A 22,120-nucleotide genomic window follows, 5' to 3' on the forward strand; every position below is an offset into this window, starting at 1 on the left:
ATGCAAAAATCGAACTAATCAGATGTTTAACTTATTTAGCAATCAATCAATAACACCATAAATAAAGGCAAGAAATTTTTGAATAACTATTCTTATAAGAAGTAAACAAGTTAACAATTAATCATCTGTATAGTAACATAAAATGTACTGTAATACATGTCATACGTGTTAGGTTAGAAAAAAACCTAAGGGAAGGCACGATAAAAGAGAATAATAGTAGGAAATAGTGAAAGTTTTATTGTTCGTACATCAGGAAAGATTTGTTCAAAACATTACGAAAGAATGGTGGAGCTTCATTTTTCGTGATCATGACCGTCATCATAATCATAATCACCTATTCCTTTTCTCTTATCGTTTCATAGTATTTTTCTTTCGTTCGTTTTACTCTAATTTACAGTTTCGATTGCTTTGAGTTTGTAGTTTCTCACCCTATCGTTATAGGTATAATTCTCTCAGTTATTTTTTTACTAGTCGTTACACGTTTTTTCGCCGTTTTGCTTTTTTCATTCGTGTTATAATTACGGTGACAAGGATAATCACAACTTTTGATTATGATTGTCATTAATATACAGTAATTGAGCAACATAATGGAAACACTTGTTACAAGTAAATACATGTTTAACAATTCACTAATCTTTTTTGTTATATTCTGTTAGTTTAAGTTAAAAATGAAACTATAACGAAAATATGAAATTAGCATATACATTGAACAAACAATTGCTAAGAAAATTCGATGAGGATTAAATAAAATATTTGACAGAAGAAAACATTTAAAAGTAACATGCTAGATGTTTAGTGTTTCCATTATTTTGTCCACTCTCTGTCGCTATACAGACATAGCATTTGATTTATTTATGATTTTCCTTGATGAGATGATACTATCTAAAACCATAATGATGGAAGAAGATCCGGCGGAAAGGCACCGACAGAAGTTTCGCGTTGTAACGTGATTATTAAACGTTTAATCGGATTCACGTTTATAACAATTTCGTCTTAGTTCGCACATTTAACAATTAACAAACAACATAAATAAATTAATATTGTAACTATATCAGTTTAGAGTAACAATAAAAAGAAGACTCTGATCAATAAAGAATATACTACATTAGTTAAGAATATGCAACAATTGAAGTAAAACATGTAGAACTGAGAAGTACGAGATTATAAACGTGTCCCGATTATTGGAAAAATTGACAACACTATTAATATTTGGCTTTGATTTTCTAGTTTTCTATACACGTGTGCGTAAAGGTACGCTCATATACACACACGCAACATATGCACGCAGGCGTGCACAACACACATGTACCACGAGTCACATACATAGAGGATTTCTGCTTTTCAATTGGCAGTCATCAAAGCGTCATTAAGTAATTAAACATGAAAAAAAACATAAAACTGAAACGAAACTTTGAATACTATGTGATGTCTGTTCTATATAAATAATCTTGGTTTAATTTATTTTAACTTGATATAAAAATTATTCTAACGAAATATGTTATTAAACTCCTTGTTTTATTGAAATTATTCGTCAACTACTTCGATCTAAAACCATTCGTTTTAACTTGGAAAAAATAAATTGACGAATTTCATAGATTTTTGTTCCTTCAAGTTCCTCACTTGATTAATCTAGTTTTTTATCTTTAATCGCGCGTATTATACGTACATATATATATATACATATGCAATATTTAAAACAAAAAAACGAATAACGAGAAGTATTTTTCATTTCTTTGTTTTTTGTTTTTTTATTTATACACGCACAACTAGATCAACATCTTTTTTAAAAGTTTTGATTTTTTTTCCTGTCTAACGCGATATAAACGTGACGCGTTTTCACTCTTTTTCGAGTACGAAAAAAAGGAACCGAGTTCTTTCCTTTTACCATTTTATTTGTTATTTACAATATATATCTATGGCACGCTACCGTTTTCTTCTTTTTTTACAACAGTTCGTTTAACGATTAATTAGTCTGTTAGTTTCTGTTTCTCTCTTTGTTTGCTCGTATCTTAAAAGCTACTATACAAATGTTTTGGCATTTCCTTTGGTTATTCCACTTTTATGGTTAACTATCTTTCATTCGTTCTTGTCAGTTCTCTTTTAGAAACTTGACACACGATACTATTATTTCCTGCTCGATGTTATTTTCCTTTAAACAAAAAGAACAAAAAGTTGGGGCTAATTTTTCATGAACTTCTCTTCACCTACTTATTTGTTCATAAAATTTTCGGTATTTATTATTTCTTCAATTACTTTTTATATTTAATTACAGTTTTGCAATTATTCTCCCGCATTTCCATTTTTTAAATTGCTTAACAATCTTTTTGTTTTCAAGGTTCTCTTTTTCTTTTACATTCTGTAGGGTTTTCCATTTTTTCTCTTCCCTTTCTTTTATTCCCATATCTTTCATTTTTCCTTCCATCTTTACTTCTCCATTCTTTATTTATTGTTTCTTTTCTAGTTAAACCGATATCATGGACCATTATAAAAGTCAATCTTCGTTCCTTTTCCTTAGAGGAGATACTTTTGTGCGATTGCCAGCTATTCATGACATCCTTTTCCCAATAAGTCTTCAAAGGATTAAAACAATGTTTCTTGCGACCAGACAGGTGGATTCGACGGTAATGGCGCTGGTGGTGGTCTATGTCTGAGCTCGATGGCCGGTGAACACGGTGGAGAACCGAGGCTACTCTGGCTGCTAGAGCTCGTAGATGCTGCCTGAGATCTGTTAATAGACCAATAAATTTCTATTAACATCAATTGCTTTTATAATCATAAAATGTGAATGTAATTTGGCAATAAAGTGGATGTTGAAACATAATATAAACTTTAAGGCTGTATTAACTTTATAGGATATTAACGATGTCGGTGCCATTTCTTTGACATAATTAAACTAATAATAAATGTAGGAAATTGTCTATGAAATCAAATTTAGAAGAAGATTGAACAAATGAAGTATATATTATGAAGATCAGTATCATTGATTTGCCTTTCAAAGAAAGATTGTAACACTGAACTTAAAAGATGAGTTCAAAGCTTTAAGGTTTATTATTAGACTCCAAGTACACTAACATTTCTGCCACAGATAATTTCTCTGTCCCTTTGTATTACATGTCAATTAGGAAAACTTTATAAAATGCTGTACCCTGAAGTTTCAACAGCTGCGCTGATGCTGTGGCAAGTTTGGCATGGTTTTCCTCCAGGCCGTCGTCTAGGAACACATCCAGCACAACCATCCCATTTCTCAACAATCTTCTTTTTCTTGGAAGGTACACGAAGAAATCGTCGACAACTGGGACCAGGTGTTTCAGAATCGGTTGAGAAACCAGACACCTCATCCTCTGTATCTAGACACTCTTCCTGCTCATCGGTTCTCAGGAAGACTGAGTCAGAACCCAGTGATTTTGAATGATCAAAGCTGTAAATTTACACATGAATTATGTAAATATTATAAATTATTAATTAGACTATTTAGAGGATCTATTAACCCTTGTGTTTCCATTGGGTTCAGACAAAGGCTGAACTAATTTATTGTGTTTATTATTAATCACCTTGAATCTGGTTCAGGAGGATCTACGCTGCCCATGGAAGCCAATGGTGCTCTTTTACCAGCAGTTCCTGTGATCATCAATTCATTTGCATAAAGACCTGCTTCACTTGTGCATGGAGAAAGCTCAGGGGTTGGCTGGATTACCTATCAAAGAGTTACAATATAGATTAATTGATAATATAATCATCTAACAATACTACTGAAACTTCAGACAATTAATATATTGTATATTGTCAGAGTTCTCAACATTTTTGTATTATCAATGAATGTAGAGAACATTGAAATATTGACAATAAACATTGATAGTCTGAGATTTCCTTAGGACTTGATGATGTTATTTACTTGTATACTATATTGTTTACATTTCACAAATGTGATAGGTAAGCTTCTTACTTGAATATCAATTGGATAATAAAGGTCCCAGGGTTCGTCGTGGGCAGAGTGTTTCGTCGAAAACGCAGGATGAAGCGGCAGACATGGTACGGGCATCGCAGACCCTCTCCTCTCGAGATAACTACTTCCAGTACTGCTACAAGTCACGGAACTGCATCTTCTCTGTTCTTCCGGAGGTGCCAAATTTGGTTGCTTCGTTGGCGCTGTTAATAGAGCCTCGTAACCACCTCCGACTGATGCGAAACGCGGGCCGATTCTTGGAGAATGAGATTGAGTCACCTTCAATAAAAATGTGCACGAAATTAGTTGACATTCCAGATAATTTCAAAGTTTTAGAATCTCTAAACTGCAGGTGTACGTATATAATGTAATATCTGTCTGGAACCAACTTGCTAAAATCAATATTTGCAGAATTATCGAGGTGGTTCCAGCTGCTTACTCTAATTTGTGTAACTTGGGTACCAATTTAACTTTAATTATACATTTTATGCTATATTTTATATATAGGGTATTCCAAATTCCTTAAAGTGAAAATTTGAAACTTTACAAGTTTACAAACTTCAATTTTTATTTATTTTTGGTATGAAAAGTGTAAAAGTATAGAAATAAATCTAACGTTTTTCATTTTAGAATATTTAGTACAATTTCATAGAAGGGTCTGCTTGAACAAACAAAATGGAATCCTCTTAACAATAACTTTGTTCCATTGGTAAATTGGATGTACAAAATAATAATCAATGGAGTGCAAAAAAGGATAAACTGGTTTTATCTTTTTCACAAAGAGACTGACCTCAACACAAAGAGACCTTCTGGGACCCCTGTCTGGTCTAGGTGGTAATCTAGTAATGGCTTCGAGGGCGGCTGCGAGAGCTCTTTCCTCAGCTTCTGCTTCAGCTACCGCTGCGGCCGCTGCTGCGGTCAGTCTTGGATCTTCCAACTGCTTGCTCGATTTACACCTATACCACATATACCCTCGTTTTACCCTTTTCCTTTATTTATACTCTTTTTATGTACATTCAGCAGTTTCTTTCATGTTTGTTATCTATATAACATGATGTTGTTATTTACCAACAAGTGCATTAGTTTTATCAAAGATATTGGCATTCTTTTAACAATTGCAATATTAATAATTCTCAATATATTGAAATATTAATAACTCCTTTTCAACATATTGGAATATTAATAATTTTCAATATATTGGAATTCACATAGAAATGTAAATAAAATGTTCTATTTTATTTATGATACAGTTTGGTTAATTTGTTAATAATGTATTGTGCATAACCGCCTTCTAGAAACTTGCCTGCTTTTATAGACAAGCAGAAGAATCATAAGACCGAAAAAACCACCGAGAGTCGCTGCAATTCTGACTCCGGTCATAACATCGTAGGTTTTGTAAAATTCAATTTTGAGTTGTTCTCGTTCGCTGAGGGTCGGCGTCGCTTCTGGCAGGAACGTCGTCGAGTCCATCCTCCTCGTCGTTCCGTTGCTTACGTTTACGTTACTGCCCACGACACTCCCCATACCTAAAAAAATATATACCTTGTCATTTTCAACTGTAAATTAAAATACTATACATATAATAAGATTTAGGAAAGAAGGAGTTCTGTATTATATGGGTGAGGGTTATATGTATAGTTTTTGAATTATTAAAGAAAAACACGGACCAATTAGAACATGAGGATTGCGCGCGTTCAGCCGCCAGGCTCGAACTGTCGCTCTCGCGCAAGCGCACACGGCTACTAGGCTCGAAGCTGTAGCTCTCGCGCATGTGCACACAGCTGCTAGGTTCAAAGCAGTCGCGTTCGCGTCTGCGCGCGTAATCCTCGCGCTCTGATTGGTCCGTGTTTTTCCTTAATAATTCAAAAAGGAAGCTTCACACCGCATTTTTGTAAAGGGAAATTTTATTCAGAATCACGTCAGCTACCCCCCACTTCAAGGACCTATACTAATTATGAGACTCCCTGTACATTTCATATTAGAAATTTTTTAATTATCCAATCATAATCCACAAACTTCCAAATTTCTATATTATAGAATTCTCAAATTTCCAAATCTGAATTAACCAATATAAAGAACGAAAAAAGAAGTTTATCAATATATCAAAAATATAAGTCCTCCATGTTGAAATAAAAAAGAGAATGATTGATGCGAATTTGAAGAATCTTATTATTGAAGCGGAGAAAAATAATTGGGTCCACGTGGTAGAGATTCAAAAAGTCGTAGAATGGCTATCGAATTCCAGTCATAATCAATAGCGTGGAACTTTCAAGGGGTGTCCTACAAAGAACCACTCAATCGAGACTCGCTACCGCGAGAATGGAGAACACTTTGGGAAATAAACTTTAAGTGAAAAAACTAGATACAGTAATCGGAAATAAAATAGATATTCATTTGAAGAAAACTTTATTTTTATCGAAGTTCTCGAGTCGAGAACTTGCTGATCAAATTGTTGGTTGTTTGAAGTTTCCACGGATTTGAAAATACATTTCTCGTAAAAATATGTTCAATGAAACTCTTAGAAGTTCTTCCAAATTTTTTAAAAATATACATGGATAAAAATATGTATGTATCTATACTTTTGTCAGTGAAATTTATTTTTTAGTGGATGTATTTTTAAGACAAAATTAAGTACATTTTTAAGTATAAAATTATTTATGGTTGGAGACATAAAGTGCATCGATGGTTGACTTTTGATGCAAATTTATATAAATTATTGGTGTAAAGGAGCTGAAGTAAATTTTAATTTGAAATCGATACATTAATTAGGGAATTGGATAACTAAAAATTTGGTAAAAAGAAATTTCCGTGTTTAAAAATTAGTTAAAGCGTGAAATGGTCCAGCAAATATTTTGGTACAGCCCAGCTGCACCAGCATTATACTCATAGGTTGTAGGTTCTGGATATTGATTTCAACCTAGAGAATCGATGTAGCCTGTCTTACGACGTCTCGATAAAACCCGTCACTGATAACACTTCACCATTCTGCACAGAAGCCTATTTGACCTACCTTACATTTTCAACATAAGACTGATTCTGATTGAACCAAATAACAGCGCATCCCATAGCAACCAGTCGTCACAAAAATGAAACACCTTATACAGAGATTAAACCAAAAATTATTCAGTACTATATCGTTATGATTCCTCATATGACTATATGTCCTCACTTATAATTCTTTTCACAATTTTCAGAACTTTCAAATTTTTATCGAAATGCAAAAATGTTAAAATTTAGAAATTTTCGAATGTAAAGCTGCGTTTATTAATAAATTTTCTGGAGAATATAAAAATCGAAGCAGAAATGAAAAAAATTCGTATTCACGATTAACGGAATGATTAATTAAATGAAGAAATCAATAATTAAAGCAGAAGAGAAGGAGTCGAATGATCAAATAGGCAAAAATTTCAGGAAGATTGCAATTTGAAGAGCTGGAAAATTCAAACGATTGAAAGAGAGGGAAAGAATGAATAGACAGGTTCTTTAGATGTTCAACGAAACGGAATTCCCAGTGAACTCGGTCGAAATTCCGAGATTTCGCTTAGGAAGCACTGAATAAGGGGGTTAATAGGTCGATTTAAGCGAACGAGGACGACAACCTGTGGCTGGTGTGCGGTAACCCTGAAGGATTCTGCCTTACCAAATCCTCCGAGAGCTTTAAAGGTATTTGCTGATAGTTTCAACAACAACCAGTTTTATCTAATATCATCACGTAAACGGTACGGGCGAAAAGAAATATTCGATACATCGATTATCACTGTGATATTCGTTATATTTAATATTCATTTTTCTACTTAACTTGTACATCATACTTTTACTGATAGATTTATTATAATATATAGACTGTTCACTAGGGAATTCACCGATTTTGGGTTAGGTTATATTAAAATATATTTTTAACGATTTTGTACAATCATCTTTTAAATTTCAAAATTTCTTAATATTTTAATTTTGGGACTTTAAATTTTAGGACTTTGTGATCAAAACTTTGAATTATACAAAATAATGTGTTACAAGTAAGAGGTTCACGAGAAATTACCATTTAAATAGAATTCCAACTCACACAAAGGAAAGCGTCACTGTCTTAATCGTCTACCATTTGAATTTCCCGCGCGTTCGGGATGAACCTCCTTACTGTTACATTTCACTCTTTCAACTGATAACGAAGTTTTGCATATTAATATTGCATAAGAAGTGTATAATCAGAAATATTCTATTCAATATAATTTATACTGTCATGAAAATTTCATACGTGGTAACCCTATTATGATAAGATAAACGAGTCCGTATAAAAGAGTAACATAACGTCATTAATTAAAAAGAATTATGGAAGATCGATTTAATTTTCAATGTATATTTCGGGGGTCTGTTTATGGAGCAAATAGGGGATACACCCCATGAAATTTTTCTTCCTACGCGCCTGGTCAAAGTTTCATATCCCCGTGTCCTCATTTTGATTTCTGAAGAATTTTACGACTTCGCTATATCACTGCCCTATTACATGATCTCCTATATCTTGTAAAATTCATAACATCAAAAATATATATAATCTACCTACTAAAAACTTAAAAATATATAATTTTATTATATGAATTCTGTTCGAAAAATTCGTAACATCGAAAATAGTGAAAATTCGCAGCTCTTTAAAGTACTTTAATAAAAGGACAATGAACGAAATAATAAAGTACTTTGATAAAAATTTCACTTTGATAAAAGTGATTGGCGTTATTAAGATGTTAAAGGAATTGAATAAAAATCGAGGAGAAAATTGATTAAAATAGAGCGTTCAATCGTTGTCTGTTCGTCAGGAATTCTTTTGTATCCATCAAACGCAAGTCCCAGTCATCAAAAGAGTAAATAGCAATGCTGAATTTCAGTAACGAGAGGAAATCTCTTCAGTCGCTTTTCTGTTAGACTCTTTCTTTTGTTTTAAGAGCATTCAAACTCGTTTCCCGTTAAATGCGTTGCAATTCCTTTTATTATAAAATCGATGCCTATGTATATACTATGTGTAGGCTTTCGTTATCACATGAGGTGAAACCTCCTTGAAATTTCTCAATTACATGATTGATTACGATATTCACCTTTAATAACGATTCGGTGAACAAAGTCCCTATTATAAATGCAATTACTTCTACTTTAACCTTCTGCGTCATTATCTTGAAATTCGTTGGCCGCACTTTCTTTTTATACGTCATACTTAAAGCTGAATATCAGATAGGGATTTTACTCACCTGTAAACTTTATCGTATTTTACAGAATTCAACATTGTAACATATTCAGTAAAATGGCTAGATTATTTATTTTATTATAGAAAGTTTTCACGTACTTTTTTATTCAAACTATTTTATAAAAATTTCTGCATTCATTGTTTCATGAAAATTCATCAAAATCAGCGTATACGAAAATTGGACATTTTAGAAAATGAAAATAATTTGAAGAGACGTAATGAAATAAATGACACAAAGGAGCGTATTAAACATTTCCGCTTAGCAAGAAGTCAAAGATAAATTACGAACACCTGAATCAAATTACCCTTTGATACATTCACCCAGAAATGAGTTCAAACCTAAAAGAGCAGACGGTCGAAAGTTAAAGCTTATGAAAAAATGATCATCGATAAAGTCTGAACGCCCACGCGTCGTAAATTAAGGACAAGATGGTGACTCAATTTAGGAAATAAAACAGGGATCAAGTCGACGCCTCGAAGGGCGAGACAATTTGTAAATCAATTAAGATAAAAAAAAGGTCTTTGGCGAGAGAGAAAAAGGGGTCGTGTAGGATGGGAATCGATATGGGGCAGGTAAACGGTCGAAGGTATTTCAGCTTGGTGTAGAGAGGGTAGAAGTTGTCGGGGTGGTTGAGCTGGCAGGGGAACCAGGTATCGATTCCAGGCTGCGAGAGGAGAAAGAACCCCTCCCTCTGCCCCCCTCTTGCCCAACTCCCTCTTTGCCCGTTGCTCCATGCCCTCTTCCCAGCCCACGCACTACGGGTCACCGGGTCAAAGCTCACGGCCGGCTCACTGTTGCTTCTGCCTTTTCTTCTCACTATTTCGACATTATATACTATGCTACATTTCGAAGGGAACAACGTCCAAGTCGACATTTTGTCATTAACTTTTAAGTATCTTCAAATACGGATTCGAATATTTTTTAGGGGTACGGTGGGTATATTAGATGGGAAATGGAAAGTGAAACGTGATATAACAGCACGTGAGCGGTATTGTAGCTTGGAAATTTTCAGTTTTCATTTTATAATTGTCAGGATTCTTGAATTGCTGGAGCAGTTTTGAAGAATTATGTTCTGAAAATTTTTTGGTTTATTAATTTTTTAAGACTGCAAATATTTCACCAACATACCAACTGCCAATGTCTCTTTCTAAATCTCCTGATCCCAAAAATTTCTAATCTCCAAATTCTCTAAATTTCCCAAATTCCATAATTTTTCAAATCTTCTAAATCTCCAAAAATTTTAAAAATCACTAAATTTTCAAATCGTCATAAAATCCCTAAATTTCCAAATTACCAGAGAATCCCGAAATTACCAAATCGTCAGAAAATCCCTAAATTACCAAACCGTCAGACAATTCCTAAATTCCCAAATTCTCAGAAAATCCCTAAATTTCCAAATTACCAGAAAATCCCTAAATTACCAAATCGTCATGAAATCCCTAAATTTCTAAAAATTCTAAAAACCCCAAAACTCCCAAGTCGTCATAAAATCCTTAAATTTCCAAATTACCACAAAATCCCAAAATTTCCAAAAATTCTAAAAATCCCAAAACTCTCAAATCGTCAGAAAATCCCTAAATTTCCAAATTACCAAAAAGTCCCCAAAATTTCCATATCACCAAAAATCCCCCAATTTCCAAATTCCTCAACCCCTCATTTCCATACCTCTTTGCAATTTACCAAACGGTAATAAATTTCAAACTAGAATTCGATAAAAAAAAATTACTAAATAATCGTTCGACGTAATGCATTAAAAGTGTCGATTTAAACGTAAAGCTCGAAATTAATAACCGTCCAGTCTAATGACCGATGAATGAACGAATTTCCCGAACAAAATTGTCGCCGCGTTATCGAGAAAATGAAATCGTGCCGTTCTTTTGTGGTTCACATAAAAGTGTCCTAAACAATGTGGTTTCCGTATGAAAGGAATTCGTTGAAACGCTGCGATCGTGAATTAGTATAAAACGGTGGAAAGTTACGAGCGAATAAGAGACGGAAGAAAATAGGAGTCGTTATGGTTGAGAGAGATATACCGATGGTACTTGAAAAGCTCATACTTAGGGCTGATTGTTCTTCTGGTGATTGCATCCTTCTCGCTATCGCTCACCTCCTCTCTTTCCCTTTCGTCCCTCTGCCCCCACCATTCCTCTTCCCCTTTATATTTCGAATGTTCAATAACTGATATTTTAGGAACGTTTTCAATCTTCCACAATTGAAGAACAATGGCTAGTCGGGTCACTGGTTCTTCGAGGTATTCGTAATGAAGAATATCTCATCGTTTTCATGATTTTGTACGGTCTTTGTCAACCCTTATTCGATCAAAGGATCTCTGTTCACGACTCATTTCATCTTGCACAGATTTTCAATGTAAAATCTACTGTTGAAAGGTTACATGGACGCTAACTTTATTTTTTGTATAAATTAAGATGGTAAACATGATTGAACTGAACCGATAATGAGATTCAACTCGAGCTAACTTTAAACTGATCAACTTAACATTGCAGACTGCTGACATTGCTAACATTCTTCATCCATGTATTTTTGATCCCCTTAAAATGTCACCATCTTCATCTTGATACAATCAGCAGCAAGTTTTAATTCATCTCAAGACGATTAATGTGAAATTTTATTTTGATACAAACATCGATTAATGCTAATGCAGTTGAATTTGCAAGTTGTAGCACATGAGCGCAAATGACCAACTCTGAGCTCGGAGAAGAAGATTCTAAGAAGTTTGCAAAAAGATTCAAACGAAACTTATGACTTTCGAAATCCGGAAAGGTTGGAATCAAAGAAACCAATAAATTACGATGAATGATCGTAGAGGGCCGTTGTAGGGTGATCCTTGAATATTCGTTATCGTTTCGACAGGAGCCAGGCTCGAGCTCCAGGGACGACCGAACGTTTCTGGAGTGGTGTGCACTCGAGTATAATTAGATGTCCCAGTTTACACGGCATCTCATTATGGAATCCATTCTGCCAACCACAAAAGCTACGATACGTGCTTACATCGGCCACCTTCCGTTCTCCACCCACTCGATAATAAGCTCACCACCGTCTTATCGAAATTAACCATCTGCTTTGAAGCTCTTCTCCCGTGCTAAACGGCTGAGACTGCGATTTAGAAAGCGCACGAACCTGAGCATCCTTTATGTTCCTTCTTAATCCATTTTTTTCTTCTTAGTCTATTTATGTACAAATTGTACTTGAACGGTATCGTTGTCCTAAATCAGTTTTATTGTATGAATCATGTGATCGTTGGATAAAGTGTATTCAATGAGAGATGTTAGTTCGAGGATCAAATTGCAAAGTCAATAATTTCAATCCACAAATTATGCAATTTTTTCGAAGGAAAAAGGAGAAAAATGATTACATAAATAGAATAGTGGAAACAGTAAAATGGTAGCAAAGTTATACAATGAAGAGGTGTAACAGTAAAATATGAAAATAATCAAATAAAATTGAAAATCCTTTTAAAATTGAAAAGGAGATTTCTATCCTTTTTTTTTAATTATTTTGTCCAAAAAAGAGAAAGAAATTTGACGATACATTACACGAACATATCTAAACAAAGAAACACGTTTCATTTGAGGGATGAAAACTGGTGTAATTAGTAGTTCACACTTGACCCATTAAAAAACGTGTTCATTTGCTTGTTACGAGGACCATTGTGCACCGGGGGTCATCAAAATAATCAGCTGCAATCAGTCGCGTTCGTCGGTGAGCTAAATTCGATTCATCGATAGGTCAGTAATTCTAATTAACATCGTTCATTATTTAAATCCACCGCCTCGTTATCGATTTCGTTTCATTGTCTCGACGGTCCCGAATTAAATTCAAATTTCGACGCATCTGATGTTTCGTGAAATTTGATTAATCGCTTTTGCGCATTTCGTTGATAAAAAGATTGAAAGGACGAAAAGGATTCGTGTAAGACTTTCGATACACTGCGAAGAATATCGATACGGAAAACGATGACATTTAGAATGGTAAGATGGTTAGGTTAGGTCGTTATGTTAACATTTTCATGTAGATTCAAATACGTAAAAATTTCTAAATTGTTGCATTTTTTAAATTATGCAATTTTTGGATTGTCAAATTTCTCTGATTTATTAAATTTTCCAAATTCAAAAATTTTGTAAGTTCTCAAACTTTACGGATTCCAAAATTCCCCAAATTCCTATATTTCCAAACTTTCAAACTTCCCAAATTCCCCAAATTCCCCAAATTCCCCAAATTCCCCAAATTCCCAAACTCTCTGAATTTCTAAGTTTCCAAATTTTCACACCTCCCAAATTCTCTAAATTCCCCAAATTCCCCAAATTCTCTAAGTTCCCCAAATTCCCAAAATTCACTAAATTCCTCAAATTCGCCAAATTCTCCAAATTCCCCAAATTCTCTAAGTTCCCTAAATTCCCCAAATTCTCTAAGTTTCCTAAATTCCCCAAATTCCCAAAATTCACTAAATTCCTCAAATTCCCCAAATTCCCCAAATTCCCCAAATTTCCAAAACTCTCTAAATTCCCAAAATTCTCTAAATTCCCTAATTTCCCCAAATTCTCTAAATTTCCCGAATTCCTCAAATTCCCAAAATTCTCAAAATTCCCTAAATCTCCCAGATTCCTTAAATTCTTCAAATTCCCCGAATTCCCAGAATTCTCAAAATTTCCAAATTCCTAAATTTCTCACATTGCAAATTCTCAAATCCCCTATTTAAATTTTCAAATTTTCTACTCGGTTAATTCTATAATGTCGAAATTTCTAATAATAGCGGAGAAACCGTCGTTTCCGAAAATTGATATTTCTCCTAGTAAAGCGAGCGCTCGTCGGTGTAAATTTTGTATTATCTACGAAGTAGGTACCGAAATACTTTCTTTTTGTTCGCCGAGCAAGTTCGGCCGGACCATTATTCTCGACAGAATCTTTTAAAACTAGTACGGGCAAGTTTCGGTCCCGCAAGAAGTCAAAATAATTCGTTTTTTGCATAAACCGTTTAGCTATAAGTATGGCACTGCAGTCTTAACACGAACCTTGAGCTACTTTTAAGCCTCGGTTTTTCGGTATCTCGCGAGTAAGAAAAAATGCAGGAAGCATTGAAATTCTTCCGTAAAAAGGGGTCTGTCCATAGGTCGACCTATATTAGGCTTGACCTTTGTCCTACCACGGCCTGCACATTTTCTTTTTCTTTCTCTTCTTTTTTAATCTCCTCTATCCAATAAAATTCATTCGCCGATAAATTTCGTTCGTCGTAACGGCACTATTAATTCGATAACGCGTGTTCGAGTATCGACAGAGTTTAAATTTCATCTCGAAACATACGCTACTCGAAATATCCATCGAACTGACAGACGAGATAATAGCAGACGGTGTTGGTTTTAGCGTTAAATTCGTGGCCCGATAGTTGTTGCTATTTTACCTGACTACGCGATTAAAATAATGCTTCGAAGAATCGAACGTTCGGCTAATCGAACTTCTACGATACATTGAGATGAATCCGACCCGAAGGCCGCAGTCTAAATTCGTCCCGTTGAATTTCAGCTCTTATTCCTCTCATGGATTCTACACGTAACCTTGTAACATTGGCATTACAGATTACCGTCTTTCTAAAGGGATATTTCCCCTTGGATATCTTCTACGTCACGTGGTCTGTTTCAATATTTTACCACCTTTCATGTCCTACCAAAATGTCTACGTGCTTTGGACCTTTCAATCATTTCTCGAGGGCAAAATTCGCGAAATTTTCCGATCGAGCTCCAGACGTAAATAATAATATTTTATGTTGCTTAAGCTTTTCACCTTTGCAAATATTTTGAGGAGAATTTACAAATATAATTTTAATCCTGGGGTATTTATTGTTGTATTACTATTGATATTGGGATTAGTAATTACGATATTTGGATTAGAGCTGATATTAATATCAGTGCATGTAATTATCATATATCAGTATATGAAATTAATATTGATACCTATTTTAAAACTACTGAAAAAATTAATGGTTTGTGTACCTGAAGACTAAGCAATGCTGAAAATGTTTCGACAGATTTTTCCATGGAAAATTATCGCTCGCCATAAATACAGCGCAAAAAACAGAGCACTGTTATAAGAAAACAAGGTTTCGTAACGGCAGTATATTCTGCAGCGTTTCCGAAATTTCTTTGGTGATCTGGCGAGCATCAAGGTCCACGGCGTAAACAATTCGATTAGGTCAAGATTCACTTGACCGATTTTATCGCGCGAAAAAAAAATACTTTTATTTATTATCCTTCCCTATAGTCTGGCTCGTGTTAGGAAATTTCCCATTGCTTCTCTTTCATACATGTTTCCTTTTAAATTTTTGGGAACTGAGAGTAATATTTTACAAATGCAGAGGGATGCATCTCAGTTTATCTAAATATTCTACCTGCGGACTATGGCGGCAGGTACTTGCAATTAATCAAAGGAAGCTTACACCCGAGTAAGATGGCAATGCAGCTAGTTAATTCATGGTTTACCGATGACGTCCATTGAAGGTGTTAATTGAAAGATTTACCTCTATCGATGGACGCAGGAATCGGCATCGATGCGACGAGAGAGCGGATATCAGTGGCAGTGATATCGTAGACTCGAACGAGCCTCCTTGTCGACTTCCTCCTCCTCCTCCTCCTCTTCTTCTTCCTCTTCTTCCTCGTCCTCCTCGTCTTCGTCTTCAGGACGAGGCACGGATCTAGTGGTCATCTCCGTCTTACCCACGGTCGCGAGTTCATCCTTATCACGCCCGATATCGCCTACCCTCCTCCAAAAACATAAATAAATTATCATCTTTCAACGTGAACATCCAATAAATAAATATTCTTTCCTTTAATGAAAGATGCTAGATGAAAGTTCTGTCAAGATATCCTTAAATTTCCACTTCGAGGTCTGATTCATAGATACAGACTTTTTAGATCTCTACAGCGCAGAGGATTCATATGTTCCGTACCCTAATAAGCGACAATAATATTTTTAAATATTAACAATCTTTCTATGATATATGAAATGGAAGTGTTACTGCCATATTGATGTAAACGATATATCGATAGTATCTAGCTATTCGATCGATACAGTGCCAAACTGGAACAATACAGTACCAAGGTCAAAAGGAAGTATCGAACAGACATCGATACCCTTTGATATCTACATTTTCGATAGTATCGATGCAATATTCCAGCGAAAGATATAATCTCTATGGTTCCAATACTAATCATAGTATATACGGCCTAATTTTGACAACCGAAATTCCGTTTTTTAATTTCTATGCCCTTAGATCTGTACAGTTCAATTGCCGAGGATTCATATGTCCCGTACCCTAATATCCATAAAACCAATACCCCTAGATCCGAATATAACTGGACCCCAATGCCTCTGCACTAATACTATTAGAACCTAGTATCCCCAAATTCAAAGGACCCTAAACTCTAATGTCACCAGATCGAAATATCTCTAGATTTCGGTGTCCCCAGATTCTTATGTACCCGTATCTCAATATCCCTGAACCCTATTACCCCGATATCTCAAAACCCCTAGATCCCTATATCCACACATGTCTAGGTTCCAATCGTTAAATAAATGATACATGTAAACTTTTGAACCGAACATACGTACGCTATGTATCGCACAATTCATATCGAGTTTCCTCCACGATACATAAATAAGTGAACGCCTTTCTGCACAACATGGAAATATGCAAGTTTATTTTAAAGATAATATCTCATTGTTCTATCTAACTCTCAAAACACGCGATTGTTTCAGTGAAAGGTTACGGGGAATTCCATGCATTAATACGTTGATCAAATTCGCGACGAGACCGGATGTAAACGGTCAACATGTACAGCATGTACAATTTTCATGAAAATTAATCGTGTTTAAACCTTGCGCACCGTTCATTCGATTATATTAATGACCTCATGCATCACGGTTATAATCACATAATATTTTACTCAACGAATGCCTTGAGTTCTTTCAACGAGAGCAAATGCACAAAAAGTTTCATGGTAAAATTAATCTTTAAATTTTCATCTCGAGCTCTAATCCGAAACACGAATGATGCGCGGGAATTAACATAGTTTTTTCAACTTATATCTAGTTGTATTCATGCAACATGTGTATACAAAGAAAAGACAATACATCGTGGAATGTAAAATTTGCGGTGAACGGAGATCGAAATAAAACTTTCTATTTATACGTCTCCGGAAGACACGTACTGCAACCTAGCGAAGGGATATCAAGAATTTTCCAAATTCCTGACGCAGCTTCGAATCGCTCGAATGTCAGAAGTTTTCGAGAATTGTCACTGTATGCAACGCCTAAAGCATTACTCGAAATTATTCAGCTGGCGCGATTCTACGCAAAAGTTTCCAACTTACCGAAGTCCGTATTTAGAAGCACCGTCAGACAGCGAAGTTGAGGAATTTCTTAATTACCGAATTGAGACATTTTCTGACAAATTACTCGGTACGATTTAATTTGCAGTTGAATCGCGATCATTCGATACTCTTTTTTTAGGCAAAATAGCAGACATATTTTAAAATTTTGCTATCGTTATGGCTTCGAAAGTAGTGATGGGTTTGAACAAGCTGTGTATGAACAAGCTGGGAGTGAACCATAGTTGGTACATTTAATTTGGAAATTTGGAAGCTTAAAGATTCGACAAATATTATGACTTGGATATTTGGTAAAAAGAATCTAAAAATGAGGGAAAGTGGATCTAAAAATTTGATAAATTTGAAAATGGAAAAGTATAATAAAGTGAGAATTTAAAACTATTTCCCCAAGTGCAATTTCCCACTCCCAAATTGAAGAACTTAATAAACAAAAGTACATAAAATAGTTAACGACAGAGATTAAGCCTTAAAATACCAATCACTTTACTATAAAAAAATTTTGATCGTTTCAATTCATCGAATTAGCATGACTATCACGGATAAAAAGGTGTAAAGGATAGGAGGTTTCCGTGGTTGTTTGATGAAGAGCTGGAGTGGATAATTGATAATAACCAACCGACAGGTTCCGATATTTATGGAGCACTCTTTGCGAGCTGCACGCACTTCCTGTATTTTTAACACCTACTGGTATCACTCGTTATCAATGCATTATATCGCCTATATATTACTACAAATCATGTTTAAAATACATACTAAACAAAAGTAGTACAACTAACCGAAATTACAGATACAACTATTACACATTTCGACATACATCGTGTCGAATTTACGTTTCAAATTTGCATTACTTAAAGTAGAGTATAAATGTACCTTAAAAATGAATATATTAAATAGCAAATATATTTTAATTATTACTAATTGTTCTCTAATAGACAATTTTTCAAAACAATTCCGACTCTGATGAACAAAAAAGTGGATAAAAAATTGTCTAAATAAAAATCGAGGTTGATCGAAGTTTTCAATTTGGCGCGCAATTAGAATGTTTCTCGTAAAAACAAAAACTGTTTGTCGATATGAATTTTACATTCTGTAGATCCGCCTGCATATTTTAGCAAAGTTATCGTGACAAAGGCGTAGTTTGCGCTAGTATATCGTTAATAGGAAGGACACAGTAGTGCGCCGAGAACTGAATACTTCGTGCTCTGCGCTCTGCACTCTAGAGCACTCGAGAGGAGGCCAAGAGCCCTGAAAGGTATCACTGCTAATTTCTTTTAAAGAGAAACACGTCCTCGGTTCACCGAGGGTCTCTGCTTCTGATGTTGATAACATTTTCTGCTGGAACGCCTATTTTGATCTGGGTCTCGGTCTTGCTCTTGGCACGAACATCGCTCCTCGCTTATGTCTCGCTATCTTATTTATCTACCTATTTAATCGATGTATCTAATAAAGGTCCTCTCGATGCAAACCTTGTGGAATTATGAAGGACAAAATCTGGGCAAAATTACAGAACTTCTTCAAAATGGAGGGAAGCGTGGACTGAATTTTAAAATGGGATTTTTGTGTAATGGCAGGGTACTTTAATAGGTGGGCTTCTTTAGGGAAAGTAGCTATAAGGAGAGGATAGGTGGAAATTTTGAAAAATAAATAATTCTGGATGTTTCAGATTAGAAAGTGAGATTTTGAAAGACGGAAATGTACAAGCTTTCAAATTCCCTAAACCTAGTTTCTAAATTTCGAAAATAAAAATTTGGGTAATTTTCCAGACTTCATATGTTACAAATGTATTAAATGTCAAAATTGAAAAATTCCCAAATCCCTAGATCCCAAAATCCCTACATTCAAAAATCCCTAGATTCTAAAATCCCCATATCCCAAAATCCCTAGATCTCAAAATCCCTAGATGCCAAAATCCCCAAATTCCAAAATCCTCAGATTCCAAAATTCCCAGATCCCAAAATCCCCAGATCCCAAAATCCCCAGATCCCAAAATCCCCAGATCCCAAAATCCCTAGACCTCAAAATCTCTAGATCCCCAAATCCCTAAATCCCAAAATCCCTACATTAAAAATTCCTAGATTCTAAAATCCCCATATCCCAAAATCCCTAGATCTCAAAATCCCTGGATCCCAAAATCGGCAGATCCCAAAATCCCCAGATCCCAAAATCCCTAGACCTCAAAATCTCTAGATCCCCAAATCCCTAAATTCCAAAATCCCCAGATCCCAAAATCCCTAGACTTAAAAATGACTAGAGATTCTAAAATCTCTTCATGCCGAAATCCTCTAGTTCCCAAATTTCCATGTATCCTAAAATCCCTAAATTTCCAAAATAAAGAATTTTTTAATTTTGAGGGAATCAAATTCACTCAAGACTTTATCTTATGACGTCAACGCTCTCCACCCTCACTAACCGACCATTATCTCGAACTCGAAATTTTCCAATCGTCGGAAAACGATTATAAGAAGAATCTATTATTAGGTTATTGTATATAAGATCATCGATTGCGAAACATGAAATGTCTAACACTACCTGATCACATAAAACACCTGTGTCGTATCAATTTGAAGCATTGACGAAGAAAACCTTTCATCGTATCATTTGCACGTGCCTTGCTCTAAACAGACAGTTTGCGATCTTTCACTTTTTCGCTTCTGTTATTCTTTCTCTTCTGTTACTATAAATAACCATTACGAATATTTGCAAGTGCGGATATTGAATAAAAATTTGTCTAGATTCGAATCTGCATCAACTTCCTTGAGAGTGAAAAATTTTTACTTAACGTCGACATTAATCTCGCAAAATATAAAACGAACTTCAATTTCGAAACAAACAATCGTATTCTGAATAATTACAATTTTAACCGCGGCATTTGTAACGCTGCGTAGATTACGTAAAAATGGAAATAAAAGGAATTCAAACATTGCATCGTACTTAGTTAATGAATACGAAGTTAATTTTGAAAATGGTATTAATGCGTTTTAAAACTCACCTCAAATTTCACGAGGTGCCTTTGGTCTTCATTATCGAGGCAAGCGTCTCCAGGTGTCTCTTCGTTTTCGACTTGGCCTTCTTAGGAACCTCCTTTAACGAACATTTCCACAATGTTTGCATGTGCATATTACTCTTTTCTCAATCTATCCCGTTAATTTTCCCTCTCGATCACATCTCAATTGTCACCGAATTTCTTCTCTTTTAAATCACTGGATCAATTCACTTGATAATGTTACTAACAACATCTTCCGAAACACTGCAATTTTGCGTCTTTGATCTCCGGTCACTTATACGATTCCTAAACTTCCGCGCAAATTAATCTCAGCTACAATACATTAAATATTACTCGACTCATATGCTGAAAGTTTCCTGCTATTTGCGAACACGACAAATATACAGTTTACTCTGGCCATATTGCCACTGGTTAAAATGCCGGCTCTTTATAACAATTTCTGTGCACAGTTACCGATCATAGAGTACGAGGATAGTAGTGCGAAGTAGCACGAACTAGAACGAAGATTCACGAAGATACACGAATATATCGACGGGACTTGAGGAACTTGCAAATTGAAAAATTAAAAAATTTGGAAATGTAAAAGATATGAAAATTCGTGGATCAAAGACTTTAGTAAATTTAGAAAATTTGGAGACTTGAAAATTTTTGATAATTTAGAAAATTTATGAATTTTGAGACTTTGGTATTTGATGATTCAAGAATTTGAAAATGAATTTAAAAATGTAATAATTTGAGAATATAGAGTATCAGAAACGTATGGATGTGAAAATCTGTGCAATTGTTCTACCGCAATTTTTCAGCGATAAACGAGTCATGTTTCGAACATGCATCGTTTTCATGTAGGCGCGTCGAAAAATTCGCGAGTCACGCCGCTGGCGATAGATTTTTGACAATCAAGCACTGCATGGAACCAACACCATTTATATTGCCAATTACAAGAATTTTTCGCTGCTATAACCCTATCCGTGACAAAATAGCTAGATTACACTGTAACAAACCAGATGTAGATACACTTTTAGTTTTATATCCGTTTGTACCGAAGTTGATTTAGATACACTTTTAATCCATAACTCATCATTAAAACCTGATTTAAATTAACCTCTTACAATACTTTTAATACGATAAAAATAAATCGGTTAGAAAAATAACTAGGTGCTTTATAGATATGGTTAGAGAAGATTTGTTTATTTATACAATATACTCCATAAAGAAACGAAACATCATTTTACCTCATTCTACCTTGGACATTTTACACATTTAATACTAAATATGGCTGCCCGTTTTTAGCTTAAGACGTGGGTCAAACGCGACCCACTATCGGCTGAGTGAGGCTTAATTTTTAAAAACATGTTTTATGCGCTTTCAGAGACGCTTCTTTGTATAATATAGACACGTACAAAGAACACTCGAATTAAATTACTACTAAGAGTTTTGAGAAAAAGGATCGTGAAAGCCCTACCTCAATTAGAATGCACGTAATGAACTACCCGTTGGTAATTTCGACAATTTCATTTTTATAGCGCTACTTTTTTGGTGCAAT

At 34.9% G+C, this 22,120-nt stretch overlaps 1 protein-coding gene across 3 annotated transcripts; it reads right to left on the minus strand.

Moving 5' to 3' along the window:
* Positions 1-214: 214 nt before the first annotated feature.
* Positions 215-21,567, minus strand: LOC100878507 (uncharacterized). 3 transcript variants are annotated; one of them, XM_003700313.3, is made up of 8 exons: positions 20,563-21,567; positions 15,704-15,938; positions 5,247-5,469; positions 4,734-4,899; positions 3,944-4,222; positions 3,552-3,694; positions 3,146-3,418; positions 215-2,725 (listed from the first exon to the last, which is right to left on the minus strand). In XM_003700313.3, the coding sequence occupies exons 2-8, from the start codon at positions 15,729-15,731 to the stop codon at positions 2,581-2,583; spliced, it is 1,257 nt and encodes a 418-aa protein (XP_003700361.1). In that variant the 5' UTR covers positions 15,732-15,938; positions 20,563-21,567; the 3' UTR covers positions 215-2,580. The 3 variants fall into 3 exon arrangements, with proteins under 3 accessions (XP_003700361.1, XP_012154010.1, XP_076392386.1); XM_012298620.2 differs by having other exon boundaries at positions 15,704-15,946; XM_076536271.1 differs by lacking the exons at positions 15,704-15,938; positions 20,563-21,567 and adding an exon at positions 5,611-5,791.
* Positions 21,568-22,120: the final 553 nt, after the last annotated feature.

Source organism: Megachile rotundata, chromosome 10, assembly GCF_050947335.1.
Source record: "Megachile rotundata isolate GNS110a chromosome 10, iyMegRotu1, whole genome shotgun sequence".
In the NCBI taxonomy this organism is placed as follows: Eukaryota; Metazoa; Arthropoda; class Insecta; order Hymenoptera; family Megachilidae; genus Megachile; species Megachile rotundata.